Below are 16,102 nucleotides of genomic sequence, written 5' to 3'. Positions count from 1 at the left end.
ATCAGCTTTAAACCATAGCTGATTATGAGATTAGATAGTAATGATATTGTTTGTTATTTGTTTGGTAGGAAACTAAAGCATTTTAAGTGTAGGCTCAATGATAATAATACAATACAACTAATGTGCATATATGAATATGCACAAGTGATGTGGTTTGACATGTATCTAGCAAGTCAGCTTAGTACGTGGACAAAATTAGCGTCTGTGGTCCATTCTTTCTGACTTTCTCACTCTGTGTGCGTGTGCGTGTGTGTGTGTTTTTAAACAAACACATGACAGCTTTTATATTAAAGAGTTTATTAAATTAAAAGTGATGGCAGGTAATTCAGAGTGAAGTGAATATCTCATGTTGTGTTTCATGCATCATATTAGTAGTAAAATAATTTTTTTAAGAAAAAGAAAAAATACAGCATGTTTCAGAAGCTCATAGGTGGGGGTGGGTGGTGGTGTCAAGAGAAGATGTGGATTTTGAAATAACTGCGAGTCATGATGCTTCCTCTGCAGGCTCTGCAAAACACAAAAGTGAGAAGTAAACTTATTGAAGTCTAATCTCATGTGAGAGTACGTAATTATAAACATTTGTCAACATTTGTCACTGTATTTAGTAATTACACAATTTTTTCAAAAGCACAACATCTTGCACCTCAACAAGACATTATGTACCTGTCCAGGTAAGATATGCTGGCAGTCTCAGTGCAGGATGGGTAATTTCCACAGTAACTCTCAGACGCTCTTTCTTCTCTTTCCTCAATCTCACAGTGTTTATATAGGATGGATCCATATCTTCATCCTCACCATTCTCCTCCATATGCTCATTCAGCTGTTTGTCTTCTAGTACTGATTTCATTCTATCCGCACTTTCATTCATCTTTTCACATTGGCCATTACAGTCCACACTAGACGGCCTGATTCCTGTAGAATAAGCCAAAAGGTTGCTTTCATTATTGACGTTATGTTGAGAAACATTCAGTCTACTCACCATCATCGTATTGACATACGTACTGCGTGCATGTGCTCCTCTGCGACTGTCACTTTCCTGTCGTCCCGTAGATCTCACCAGAACACAGATGCTCTTGAGCTCTGGTTCCCCCTCACTGTTTTCTCTCTCTCTCTCTCTTGACAAAAGCTTGGAGACGGTCATGCCACCAGCAGCCCAGAGAACTTCAGCTGTGGGTTTTCCTCCAGAGAGAAGAACGGAGAATATTCCCACACCATCTCTACTCCAGCAAACCGACAGAGAACGAGGGATGGAGGGAGCAACTGAGAAAAAAGATGTGGAAACACGGAATCAAAAAGCCCAAAATGATATTCTGGGCTCAAGATAGGTTTAGGTTGCAATGGTTTTAATTGTATTCAGCAAGGATGTATTAATGTTAGACTTTTCTAGAATGTTAGTGTTTCCTCCTTTTACTAACTAAAACACACACACATACAATCACTGCAGCCTCAGTGAGCAAAAACATAACCAAAAAAAAAAAAAAAAAAATATATATATATATATATATATAAAATAAACCACTTATTTTTGAGTGTGTCCTTTACCGATATGAGTATTTCTCCAGACTCTCTCAATGGGCTTCAGGAGGGAGCAGTGTGTCACTCTGCAAATGATCTCACCTCCCCTTGTCATCTCATCCAGGTTTTTTAGTAATGCTTTTGCTCTAAATGTCCTGGGAAGGGTTTGCAAAGGGCCCCAAAGCTCAGCGCCCTCTTTGATTTCCCTTTCTCTGTCCTCTCCCTCCTCAGTCCAATTGCCTTTTAGATGCAGCCATTTGACAGAGATTTCAAGAGGGTAGAAACCAGTTATGTCACAGGCGAGGGTCAAAGGTCCCTCCTCAGCAGATGAAAGAGCAGAGGAGATGATCTCTGAAATGGTGGGCTTTTTAATGAACCCTAAGAAAGAATAAATCAATTAGTTGATCAGAAATGTGTTTTTAATGCATTTCCAGCCTATGTTTGTCTGCTATATTCACGATGATACTGTTTATTGTGCACTGTGCTGTATTTTAAACTACACACTACCTTAATTTTTAAATCAATACATGAAAAAAACAATTCTTTAGAGTTTTTCATAATTCACATTGTGTTACAATCAAGCAATTGAGATTTGTAGCACAAGTGTACTGCATGTATGTGTATGAAACTAGACATAATCATATATATAACAATATATAAAGAGGTGGATTATAATATAGTTACATTATGCAACCAAAGTTTATATCACTATATACTGCTTTATATAATCGTTTTACATAAGTGTACTGTATGCATGCTGATAAATTTGGATATAATACAGTATATACAGTATATCCAACTTTATATACAGAGCTATGCAATAATAGTTTACATTATATAAACTGATAAACTGTTACACTGGACATGGAAGGCTAAGCTGAGAGCAATGCATCACGGGATGCTATATTCTAGATTATATAACTGTATATCTCAGTCAATGTATAAGGTCATCCAGCTATTAAAAAATTAACATACTGTGCAAAGTATATAGTGCAGAGATAGTATGTGTATTTTGGTGGTTTGCACTTCTCACCAGAGGGTTATTTCCTTCCAGCTCTCACCTCTAGTTTTGCGTGTGACAGGCTGTTTTAGGGCCATGTGGTGAACAGTGACCCACACTCTGGTTTCCCCTCTCTCTAGCTCTGCTGTGGGCAGTCTGCACTGGCTCATGGCCGAAAAGAAGCCTTCTGCATCAGGCCGAGGGGCTGCCTGCGCCTGCGGGAAGGACACAGGGCTCAGCTCCCCTCCCTCACAGAACCAGCGGAAAGTGATGATGTCCGGATGAAAGTGAGAGGCCTGGGCTGTCATTGTCACAACACCTGACAAGAGAAAACATTTTATTATGATGCATGTATATAATTTCCAATATTTTAATGTCTGCACTGTTTGTAATACCTTCTTCTTCATTTGCCTCTGAGAACTGGATCTCTGAAACGTCAGGTGGTGCTAAATAAAATAAAATAAAAAATACAGGTATATATATAGTAATGTAAACATATGAAATGAAAATAGATTGTAACATGCATCTGGCTTTACATGCTAAAGGAGAACAAACATCTATAAACAGGAACCAGCATGTGCAACCAGGGACACCAAACCTCACCTCAACATGTCCGGGCCATGTTTCACTCTAAAAGTCTAGATGCTAGAAAGACTAATTCGGTTTTGCATAATAAAAATGTTGGTTATTTTGCTTAATGAAAGTTGAGGTCATTTTAGGACTTTTTATTTATTATCAAATCCAATTCCTGTAGCTGTAATGTAAAAATAAATCATGTTTTACTCAATGAAAATGAAGGTTATTGTAGGACCATTACTTTTTTAATACAATTCTCATAACTGTAATATTTTATAAAAATATTGTACTAAATTTATTATATTTGTATTATATATAATATTGTATACATTTTGTAAATTTTTATATTATCTTATAATATTTTGCTATACTGCCTTTAATGTATGATTATGTATATACAAAATATAGTTTTACACTGTGTACTGAGTAGTTGCAACAACAACAACAACAAAAACCTTTTAAATTATAGATGTGATACATCAGGTTCACAGGAAAAAAAAAACACGTAGTTAATTCAAGAGACCTCAACAGCCTCTGACCTAAAATAGTAAATTTGTCAGACACTCTCTCAGCCACAGTCTTGTCTTTCCCCTTATACGAGATGTGGCATTTGAAGATTGCACCCTTGTGAATGGACAGGTTGGGTATAAATGTGACGGAGGAGAACAGTTGTTTGACTGAGCTGGAGGACGAGCGAGATGACATCTGATTGTGTAGTTTGTAATATCCCGAGGCAGTAGAGGGCAGCAGACAACTTTTCTCTGACACCACAGATACACGAGAGGAGCGAGGGGTGTAGGCTGCTGAGAAGAAAGGACCATATTTCTTCTCTGTGAGAGAAAGAAGGTGAGAAAGAGAGAGAGCGAGGGTGAGAAAAAGAGAGGAAATAAAGAGACAGAGGGTGAAACATACACAGAGAGCCACTTTATGATAATGCAGGTTCATAATTTGCAAAACCCCCGCTTTCATATCACCTAGATATATAACTTTAATATCATCTGCATTTGTCTTTTTGACTTAATGAAAACAGTGCTGAAACAATGCGTTTAATGATGTTTTAAACATCAGTAAAGTAGTGGTTGCATAACTAGATTATTAGTTCTGTCACTCTTTTAGTTCTGAATCACATGTTGATGCACTTGCTTTAGCACTTGGTTCACAAAATTAATTTGTCCACATTCAAAGAAGTGAAGGTAAATGCACAATGGTCTTAGTTGGCTGATACCTTTGTATGAAGTGTCTGTGATGGGAACATCATTCAGAAACCATGTGGTTTGCACCCTCTCTGCCAGCCTGCCTTCCACACTGATGGTGACTCTGCCTTTCTTACCCTCAACCACCCTGGGAGGCAGAACAATTGCTGAGACATTCAGAGACTTCAGCTTCTCTGAGAAAATAAGACGGTAAACTGTTAGCATTTATATTTAGCTCAATTGCATTCTGCCATCATCATTATCACACATTTATACATAGCATCTTTAAATGTTGCATTTGTATAAACTATACACTTGTAACAAAAAAACAAAAAACTGTACATTCATTAAAAAAATTATATGAATTTTATTCTATATTTCTACCTCTGTATTATGTTGCATTATTTACTTTTCTGTTTTTCATGCAATAGTGTTATATATCATCTCTACTGAGTAATTCCTATGTATGTCTGCACTATCATGTACATTGCAATATGTCTGCAATATTACTTTATTCTGCAATGCTAGCTCCTGTCGCCAAGACAAATTCCTTTTGGGTGCAAACATACTTGCCAGTAAAACTCTTTCTGACTTCTGACTTACTCATAATCATTAGCAATTATCCTGGGCTGTGACATTTTGCTTTCTATAATGTTATTTTATCAGGTTCTTTTGAATGAAGAATGAAGAAAGATGCTTTCTATCCCAGAATCATGCAGTTACAGCATCTACCAACAGGGGCACCAGCAGGACCATGCTTACAAAGCAAAAATTGATTCCTTCTATATACAGCTCAAGTGATTTGTTTTGGAACAGCAAAATGTGGATGCATTTACATCACATACTTTCAGTGATGAATGGTCTAGTCCAGTGGTTCTCAATCTTTTTTTCCACTGGGCCGCACTATGGTCCAATACAAGTTTCACAGGTTGCACGCATATCATTTATATATTATGTCACTAATACCAACCAACCAGATTTATAATAGCCTATTATAGCCAAAATATTATAATATCTAATCGATTACATTCATTGAAATATATAAATAATTATACTCACAATTAATAAAAAGCTTGAAAGAAGTAACAGCACAATGAAGTTGCGATTGTAAGTTGCAGTCTGTACGGATGCACGGAAGCGTGACTTGACGAGTGAAATTGCAGAAAATGTGTGTTCACAAATGCAGCCTATGTTGATCCAAATTAGTATCAAATATCAATGTGCAGTCAGAGCAGCTGAATAGTGCTGTGTTCAAATGCATACATTAGGCTACAGCTTGCAGCAATGCTCCGCATGAATATGTGAGGGGTAAACAGTAAGGATATATCTGAATTAGAGTCAGTGTCGCGAGAAAAGTTACTTATCCTCCTGACTCTCCTCAGATGCAACTTTAGAGAGAAGTGCATATTTACGGATAATGATTATAATGAAAGAGTTTTTGATTTGATGAGTTTTATTTCGTTGAGCAGTTAATTAAAGCTAGTTTTCTATAGATATATTTATCATGTCTGTGAGGCATGTATTCGCTGAATTTCAGTTCATTTTTGTGAAGTGCTCCTGTTCAAGATGAGAAGGCAGGTTTTCTTTATTTTACAGAAGCACAAAGGTTTTTTTTTTTAAATTGTGAGCACACACACATAACAGTAGACCCTTTACAGTTGGGAATGATGTATTATTCTATACACTGAAAAAAAAATGCAAGTCACGCTTTTAGTGCACTCTCTGCACAAAATATTGGATATGGCGCACATTTATCTAGGTTTAACGTTAAAACATTGTTATATGGTTGAACTGTTTTTTATCTATAGATTTTATTTTAGACAAGTCGTATATATATATATCTTATATTTAATGCTTAAAAAGAAACGTTTTTCTAAATTAACTTGCCAATACATAGAAAACGTAACTTTTTTGGGTGTGTGTGTGGGGGGGTGGTGGGGTCATCTTTAAGTGAGTGACGGGGCCGAAAGTTGATGCCGAAAGTCCAGTACTCTCCTTCCTTGATGAGATATGAAAGCCTTCTGCTGATATCTTATTAAGTCATAAGTGTTTTACCAGACTTACCATCTCTTCTCTTCCAAGAAAATCCAAAGCAGAGCAAAAAAACCAGCGTGAGTGAAATTATCATCATTGCTACCGAAGCCTTAGCTGACTTATTCAGACCTGGGTTTTGCACTGAAAGAGATTAAAGCAGTGAAAGTAATAAGAACTTCTTCACCTCCACCCATTTACTTGTTTCTATAATATTTCGTACACTTTCCTTTTAATACAAGAAAGACAACAATAGTTATTTGAGACCGGTGTGTCCAATCCACCAAGCCATTTTCAGCAGAGTTTTGCCCCGGCCTTACCTAAACACACTTGAACCAAGTGTCCCTTTGAAATCCTCTATGGGCTCTTTGAAGTGACCAGTTTTGACCACTTTGCTTTAGAACAGGGGTGTCAAACTCAGGTCCTGGAAGACTATACCCCTGCAGAGTTTAACTTCAACACTAATTAAACCATCTAATCAGGTTCAGGCTTATTTGAAAACAACATGGTTTGTTGTAGGAGCAGGGTTGGAACTAAACTTTCTGGGAACTGAGTTTGACACCCCTGCTTTAGAACAACCCTTCAATATGGTTTCCACGGCCGCTATTCTACCAGACGAATCCAATCTGAGTTAAATAAAAAATTGTCTTTGAACGTCCAAGCTGTTAAATAGCAGTCAGCGGGTGTTGCAGTTTATCAGTTTCAAAGAAGTCAAATAAAGCACATCCATCCATAGTAAAAAGTGCCTCACATGGATCCGGGGGGTGAACAAAGGCCTCCTCTAGTGAAACAGAAAACCAGTCTCCTCTTGGCTTTTATGGAATCCTCCGACATTCTTCTTGTTCTTCACTTCTGAGCGACACATGTGCAGAGCCAACCTCATACATCATTCACCCAGAGCACAAGCAAGATTACATTGATTATTAAATTTTAAATATGGATATTTTATTTTACAAAAACTGTTTCACTACAGGAGACCTTTGTTCACTCCAGAGATCTGTGTGGGGCACTTTTTTTTTATTATGGATGGATGCGCTTTATTTAATTTATTTTGGACTGATGAACTGCAACACCCGATGACTGCCATTAAACAGCTTAAAATATCAAAGACAAATTTTAATATAACTCCAATTGGATTAATCTGAATGAAAAAAGTCATATGCACCTAGGAAGCCTCGAGGGTGAGTAATTCATTTTTGAGTGAACAAACCCTTTGACATGATCATTTCTGATTGAAGAATACTGTACATAAGAAGTGAAGTTATAAGTCCCATACCATGTGGGTCAGCAGTGGATAGGGCAATAGTTCCATAGGCAGGTTCTTGCACATTGGGTTGCCGGGCCACACACTGGACTTCTCCTCCTCTGATTCTCTCCTCCACACTCAGGGTGTGATACTGATGTCTCCTATACATTCCTTCCTCATTTTGGATGGACAGAGGAAGGTTAGGAAGAACCTTTCCATTCTGGATCCATAAAATTGATACGTTGTCTGGGTAGAATCCAATGACGTCACAGGAGAGGGTGAGTGGAGAGGAGTGGGAAGTGGAGGGAACCACAGAAAGAGTGACATTTGGGAGAACTAGAAAAGAGAGAGCAAAAGACACTATAATATACTAGATAAAAAAATCAGTAATCAACCTTAATCACAGAATATTAGTTATCTATTAAAATAACATTATATTGACATGAGTATGTTGAATTCCCAGATGATTAAATTACCATGAACGAGTAGAAAAAGTTTGCCCAAACATGTCAACCTTCAAAAGTCTGTAAGATTTTGGAAAACAACCTTTGCCAAGTCCAGTGCTACCCAAACCTGTCCGTAGGGGTGCCTACCACTGCAAATTTTGACTTCAGTCTTTGTACATTTATTCCCAAAGTATTCCTGGACATCAGAAAATGAACCAGCTGCTTCATGTCCACAAGGGCCAGCTGCAGCCCTGGCTTTAGTACAAATCTCAATTTAACCCAACTATATGTAATTAGCAAATAATTCTGAACATATTGATTAGCTTGTTTTTGTGTGTTTTGTTAGGGTTAGTGCTAAACTGTTGTGGATTCCTCCATAATTGGCACAGACAAATGTTGGTTGGCTAATAAATAATTTATGGACAGTTACACATGCGTTCCCAACATTTTATTGAGCAAGCCTTATGTTACACCTCAAATGACAAGGAAATTTATAGTAATGTTAATATTTAGCCAGTTCCCTGAACTCATTATCTTAAATGGCTTGGGTATGTAGAGCACAGTCATATGGTCATATGGACTGTGAAAATATAAACAGGGTTCTCACATCTTGGTTGACTTCAATTTCAAGGACCTTTCAAGGACTTTCCCGGTCCAATACCCTTAAATTCAAGGACTTACTGTGGGGACACATTTCAAGTGATAGCAAGGTTACATCTTGTTACCTTAAAGGGGTCATATGACGTTGCTAAAAAGAACGTTATTTTGTGTATTTGGTGTAATGAAATGTGTTATACTGTTTAAGATTAAAAACAAATTCTTTTCCAGTCAGATGTGTAAATTCTGAATACCTGTGATATATGGCGTGAACTCTTCTAGGATGGGTTTCACTAAGGCTGTATGTTGCACCTCACAGCCAAAGATTGTGTTCTGGTCAGAGATTTGAGGGAAGAAGGTCAGCCAGCTGACTGCATCGTACAGCCCGTCCTCTGTATGGTTCACTTGGATCTTATGGGGTACTTGGATTTTGTTTCCAGCTCTTCTCCAGGTAAACATGATTTGTGGAGGACTAAAGCTCCTTGCCCAACATTCAACCATAGTTTTTCTTTTCAAAACTACTTCAGGTAAGATGATGGAGACCAGTGGGGGAACTGTAAGAGATGTAGAAAGATACTCTAATGTTAAGTTTGTTTGCCTGTGGAAAATGTATTATATTAATATATGTGAGTAAGTTGGACATTCATGCCAATGATCTATGTGACTCGCACTTAAGACTCACCTAATACTGTCAGAGTCACATCTGTGGAGTAATTGGTTTCATTGTAGCTCACCCTGCACTCATACACCCCTTGCTGGTCTGGAGTGGCGTTGTAAACAGTCAGTGGGAAGGAGCCAATGAAGGAGGCAGTGGTGTTCAAGAAGAAGCCCGGTTGAGTGTGGTTCCTTGAGGCAAGAACTAAACCGTTGAAGGACCAGGTGATGTTCAAGAGTGAATCATCAACTAGAGGCGGCAATGTAAAGGAGCAGTTGAGGACAGCTGAGGAGCCCGGAGACACAGAGACATCTGCAGAGGAGCCTGAGAATGTCAGAAAAATATGAAAGGACAAGCATTTCAATGTTCACTCTTAAAGCAAACACAAGCACAGTTGCTCTTAGCCTGTGTTTTATTTAGGTCTGCTTTAAAAATGATGGTGTTAACATGTTGGCTTAAAAATTCTGGTTGAATAAACCTCTAGATCAGAATCTTACATATTTTACATTTACATTTAGGCCTATTTAGACTTTGCTATTTCAAGTTCAAGTGTTTTCCATAATATTTGCATTTCTTGAGATTTTCTTTTTATATCTCTATTGACAGAGTGCACTACAAATACATATTTAAAGTAAAAAGAAAAAGGATTATGGAAAAAAAATATTTAGGAAATTTTTTTAATAGTTAATAATAATAACAACAATAATGACTCACTGATTATATTTCATTCAATAAGTAATATTTTCATTGTTGAATAAAAGAAGGCATTGGAATACTGAGAAACAAACACTCCATCAGTGTGATTTATGAACGTGGACATTTCTGGATTAAAATATGAAGCACATACAGTAGTTATTGTTCACTGTTCCTTCATATTCAGAGTTTTATTATCTTCAATATTATATGGAAGTACAAAGCATTGAAAAACAAGACCACCCGACTGCAAAATATGACGGAAACATGTCTAGTTCTCTTTAAATGTCTAAATTCAGTTTAACAATTTTTAAAGCAATTATATATATATATATATATTTTTTTTAAATATATGTCACATACTCTTACCAGCATTTATTCATGAAGTTGACTTAAAGCTTTGTTTTCTAAATATTTAGGAGCAAGTAAACAACAGCTCATGTACATAGTATTTTGTATAACAGACTTATTTACTGAGAAAACCATCCATCTCGAACTGTAAGATTGTCCGTAAGTGCCATTTAAGTACGCTTTGTTTAATTTATTATCTTTTTAAGGTATGGAAAACTGACACATGGTTTGCCGGCATCTGCATTGAATCCTCTGTGTTTCGTTTTGATCTGTTACTGATATTCACATAAAATAAATAACACAGCTTTCAATACAAATGTAATATACCAATACTGAACATCTTAACAAATATTAAAAGAACTTTAACTTAAAACGACACATTCAGAGAGAAAAATATGTTATTGCTGTAATGAGAGGCATGGGCTAGTACTCACCAGGCTTTATTAGGCCCAACAACCATAAATAGAACAGGACTTTAAACTTCATGGCGATTTACTGGAGTGTGAACATACTCCTTATCATTACTCTATTCCCTTCTTTCATTGCTTCTTGCTCTTTGTCATGCATACTGAAAATCACACTTATATAGGGGCAGGGGACAGTAGGCGGGGATCAAGCGGGCAAAGGAAAAGATGCTGAGTGCTTGTGAAAAGGGGGTGTACAAACTTTATATCTACTTTTCAATGCAGTCATTCAGTTTGATCACTAGGAGAAAGAGAGAGAGAAAGTCAAATGGTGTGAAGAGGGTAAACACGGGCTACTAAGAGAAGGAGAGAGAGAGAGAGAGATCTTCAAAGACACTTTTAGGACAGTGGTCACTTAAAATTCAATCTGGCCTACATCCAGTGTTCTGGACTACTTTACATTCATGCTGTATAGTGACCCAACTCAAACTGAGGTTCACCAGCAATCTTAAGCCTCAGTAAAAAATAACTGTAATTTAACTGCACTTCCATTTGGAGGAAACAGAGGAGACACTTTCCCCCCAGCCATTCTACTTCATATCATCTGTCTCCACCTGTGGTGAAACATTAACTTAATAAAGAGTTTTAGAAGCTTGTGCTATTCAATATTTGTAACTCTGACCGCACAATAACCAGCTTTATTAGTGGATCAGAGTATTATTGTCCATGACTGGAAACACTCTTCAGACAGGGGTATCTATAAAGATACTGACATTTGTGTTCAGATGAATCAATGATATATCAAAGCCATATCTCCAAGCCCAACAGCACAGATCAGATAAATATGGATAACACTGCTTAACACAAAGCTTGTTTGCTGCTCGCTTAACTAATACTTTTCTCAATTCTCACTCAAAATTTTCCAGATTATTTCTGTTCTAATGGAATGAGGTGAATTTCTTCAAAATCTATTTGAATTGTATATTTATATTTTATTATATTTTGTATTTTTCTATTTATTATGATTTTTTATGTCACCAATCAAGCAGATAACCATTTGTTGATTCAGTCTGACTATACTGTTTTTTAAGTTCAGCTGAGAGAGGTTTTGACAGGTAAGTACAGTGAGAATCTTCAAAGAAATAAGGATTAAACTGGGATTAGAAAGGTAAAGGAAGGATAGGTTGTGGGAGATATATTAGAATGCAATGAAAAGAGTAAAAAGAAGATTTACAGTGACAGAGGGAATGAAAGAGAGAGAAAATAAGACACACAGGGCCCCTCAGACAGGAATAAAGGGACCACTGTTGCACATTTCAGCATTCATTTCAACACTGTTGCTTGTTAGGTCTCTATGTAATGAAGAATGAAAACATTATTGCATGCCAAACTGAATTTTCTCAAGTAGTCTAAATGTATATTAAAGACTTTCAGATAGTACAATTCTGTGCTGCAAAACAAAGCAAGACATTATTAAAGGGCTACCAGTAGGGGATAACAGCTAACCAGCCAAAGCTTGTGCTCTTGATGTCTGTATGTTCATTTAATGACTGAGCGACACATGTTTCATAACTCTGGAGTAATAGGCATGACTCTAATGTCATTTCATGGCATCATTCCACCTTCAGATCAAGTGCTTAAGAGCCTGACTCATTGAATCACTATCTGGAAAATCCAGTCATTTATAGTTTGCTTTTACATCCATTCATCTATAACAGAAGCTTTACTGTAAAGCTATTTACATTTACGCATTTAGCAGACGCTTTTATCCAAAGTGACACAGTGCATTCAGGCTATACAATAATTGTTATTTATTATTATTATTTTTTTTTACGAGTATGAGTGTGTATGTTGAGTATGTATGCATTTGCAAATGACAATAATGCACAAGGAAGCAATGTATACAAGCCAAAGAAGAAAACAATCCAACTAGATATATGATTATTTTCAACCGATGTAACAACAGAGCATCACATTTAAAGCAAAGCTTTATAGTTACTTTATATGTCCAAAAATATACAAACATTGCTATGTGGCATCACATACACACTGCATTGACACTGTATCCATAAACCTATCAAATATTGTCAACAACAGAGTGAATGCACCAAATTCATAAAAATGGGCACTGTGTCGCAGGGGTCAGGCTTTAACATTTTAAAATACATCATAAAATTATTATTACAATTTAATACCTATTAGAACCGAAATGAAGAGTGAAGGAAATATAACAGTTAATAATAATAATAAAAAAAAATATCTGCACAAATTAAAATCAGTTGTGGTGTCATTTCCATTACAACCAACACAACCAAGAAAGCAAGAAATAAATAAAGAAAAGTAATAGTACTTTACTTATAAATAAGTAAAAATTAAAGGTGGCAACAATGTCAATAAAGAACATGACCTCAATTAAAGAAAAAACTGATATACTGAATAAAATCATCAAATAATCTCCAATCAAAATGTAATTTTGTTACATTTTAAGTTAAGCGGGGTTATTACCCAGCACATTCTATTAAAACACGTTTCAAGGATGAAGAATATTCTACTAATATTAAAAACACGCAGGTCTATGCAAAAAGGTTACAAATATTGTGCGTACTTTCAGGATGTAGGTTGAGTTATAGGTGACATCACAGTCATTATGAATTCTTTCATTTATGAGAAAGTCAAACCTGTTTTATTACTAATGAACAACTGGCCTACTTGTGTCTGACCACATCAAACAGACGATGTGAAGAGAGTGAAAGAGGTAAGACAGATCTCCTTCACTATCTTGCACTTCAGTCATGGGGTTGTCAATGATCCTATTCAGCTTCACGGTCGTGATGTTCAGTATGAAGTGTAAGTTTGATTAAGATTATATGATTATATGTGTTTGCAGAGTAGAAAGCGAATGTAACTTTGTTTTATATAAAAAAGGTTTAATTTTAAAGGTTTAAGTTACTAATGCATTCTATGAGAGTCACCACAGAAAATTATTTTCTTAATGACAAATTTTTGTCATTTCCCAATAAGAATATGAAAACATCCTTAAAACAAGATGCATTTACATGAGAAGCAAAATTGCATAAGTTATTATTAGCATTTCATGTATTTCTTCCTTTCAGGTAAAGCCCAGATTAAGCAAATTCTTAAAAAAAAAGAAATAGTTTGCTTTTACTCTGCAGGCTCAAATGCACAGACAGTTAATGTTGAGAGTGTCACAAAATCCAATACCAGGCATAACAAATTTTTTCATGTTTTTCTTTCTTACACTCACCAAGGATGCATGTATTTGATAAAAAAATCTAGTAAAATCATTAAAATTGTGAAAAAGTATTACAATATTGACTAAGTATTACAGTATTACTATATGAATGTAGTTTAAATTGTCATTTATTTATATTGGCAGGTCAGTGTCCATTAAAAAAGCACATACATCTACGGAGGTACTCTAATCCACAGCCAATGTGTGATGACGGCCGCTCACTAAATCATCTCGTAAGAAGGGCTGCTTTATGATTTCTGAATCTTTAAAAAACTTAAAGCAATAGGTCACCCAAAAAATTAAAATGTGCTGAAAAAGTCACCCTTAGGTCATCCGAGATATAGATCAGTTTGTTTATTCATCAAAACAGATTTGGAAAAATGTTGCATTATGACACTTTTCCACTGCATGGTACGACTTGCTCAATTTAGCTTGCTTTACTTTGGGTTGGTTTCTGTTTTTCACTGCAGGTTAGTACTGTGGGTGGGATTATAGACTGATCAATATAGTTGCACCACCACCTCATCTACTGACAATTTTACAGGCCATTTCTTTTTTAAATTTGCAAAGTTTCATTTTGGTAATGGTATGGCTTGCTTGCAACCTCAAGCAAGGGGATTCTAAAAAAGTACCAGGTACTAGGTTCTGTACACAGTGGAAAACTCCCCTAAAGTGAGCTGTACCGAGCTTCAAACAGCTTATAAAAACATCACAATAATCCACAAGTAATCCACACCACTCTAGTCCATCTGTTAAATTCTTGTGAAGCTGTGTTTGTGAAAATCAAACCCTTATTAAGACTTTTAAAACTTTAAACTAAAACAATTTATAACCTATCCATAATATTGCTTTCTTCAAAGTTCAGATCTGTTTCGAAAATCATTTACATCTTGGATGGCATGAAGGCATTTTTTTTTTTGGTTGAACTATTCCTTTAACTTTCAAACTGATTCCATAAGTGTGGTAGCAAATTTTCTGAAACCTTTTTCAAATATTTATTTCTAACTTTCTTTTTGGAACAGTACTAACCTCAGCACCTGGACACAAGGAAGACAAAGCCAAAACACCTCTGCCAGCAACCCAAATGCAAATGAAGTAAGAGTTGGTATTCAGTCCATCATCATCTATCCAAAGTACAAAAACACACTGTTCAATAATGACATCTCTCTGAGTCAACCTGTGACCTTCATGCAACACATTCGTCCTGGCATCAATGGGAGTGTCTTTCACAATGCCACATCCTGCTGGGCTACAGGCTGAGGAACCATTGTTCAAAACATTGGCCAAAACCATGAGTGTACCAAAACTAGTATTTCACAACTTAAAGATATGTATTTGATGCATATTTTAATGCACAGGAGAAAATTTCTACAGTTCTAACCTATATAAAACTACTCTCCATTAACTGATTACCCTAGATTTCATATTTGAATATCCATGCTTTTAGACTTTAAATTGTAGCCTTTACAGCCTGAGAACTATTGCTGGGCAATAGTTAAAACATTTATCATAATATAATGTTTCATAATATTCTGTATCGACAATTATTGAATAAGCGTTCTGTGTGAATGGCTTGGTTTTGTTTTTAACTTAACCAAAATATTCCGCACTGAGCTTCTATATTTTCTTAAATTTTGAATGAAAAATGGAGCAGCGGCACATCTTGTGGGTTCAACTGGATAAAATAACAAAAACATGAAAATGCAACAACAATACTTCAACATTTTTGCATTCAAATGCAAACTTTTATTTAAAATTCAAACTAATTATTTTTATTAATTCATAGTCTCCTCATGGCAGGAAGGTAAGGCACTCATTTCAGAATGTGTTTGTGTGCTCTGTTTGCTGTTACTCATGACACGCGCCAAGTTAGCACCTACAATTTTTTCTATCATTGTCGATGATGGTAAATACTGATAATTTTTTTATCTCCCAGTCTTATTTAGAACACCAGTGAATCTCATGATACATGTCTAGCCAGGCCAGGTGTTTTAGTGCCACGTTGAAAAATTAAATTGATTGTCGATAATAAAGTCGAAATGTCGAGAATAAAGTCAAATTATTAGGAGAATAAAGTCAAAATACTTCGAGAATAAATATTACGAGAATAAAGTCAAAATGTTTCAAGGATTTAAATAGTAG

General features: G+C 35.9%; 1 protein-coding gene across 1 annotated transcript; it reads right to left on the bottom strand.

Annotated features, from left to right (window-relative positions):
* Window positions 1–280: 280 nt before the first annotated feature.
* On the bottom strand, window positions 281–10,881 carry si:ch211-180a12.2 (uncharacterized). Its single transcript, XM_052611049.1, has 13 exons — window positions 10,738–10,881; window positions 9,287–9,583; window positions 8,859–9,158; window positions 7,592–7,897; window positions 6,349–6,459; window positions 4,317–4,478; window positions 3,631–3,921; window positions 2,911–2,961; window positions 2,577–2,834; window positions 1,543–1,893; window positions 1,003–1,260; window positions 664–912; window positions 281–507 (listed from the first exon to the last, which is right to left on the bottom strand). The coding sequence occupies exons 1-13, from the start codon at window positions 10,787–10,789 to the stop codon at window positions 485–487; spliced, it is 2,709 nt and encodes a 902-aa protein (XP_052467009.1). The 5' UTR covers window positions 10,790–10,881; the 3' UTR covers window positions 281–484.
* Between the last annotated feature and the right edge of the window lie 5,221 nt (window positions 10,882–16,102).

This window comes from Carassius gibelio, chromosome A12 (genome assembly GCF_023724105.1).
Source record: "Carassius gibelio isolate Cgi1373 ecotype wild population from Czech Republic chromosome A12, carGib1.2-hapl.c, whole genome shotgun sequence".
Classification (NCBI taxonomy): domain Eukaryota; kingdom Metazoa; phylum Chordata; class Actinopteri; order Cypriniformes; family Cyprinidae; genus Carassius; species Carassius gibelio.
This window is presented reverse-complemented; position numbering and strand designations above follow the sequence as displayed.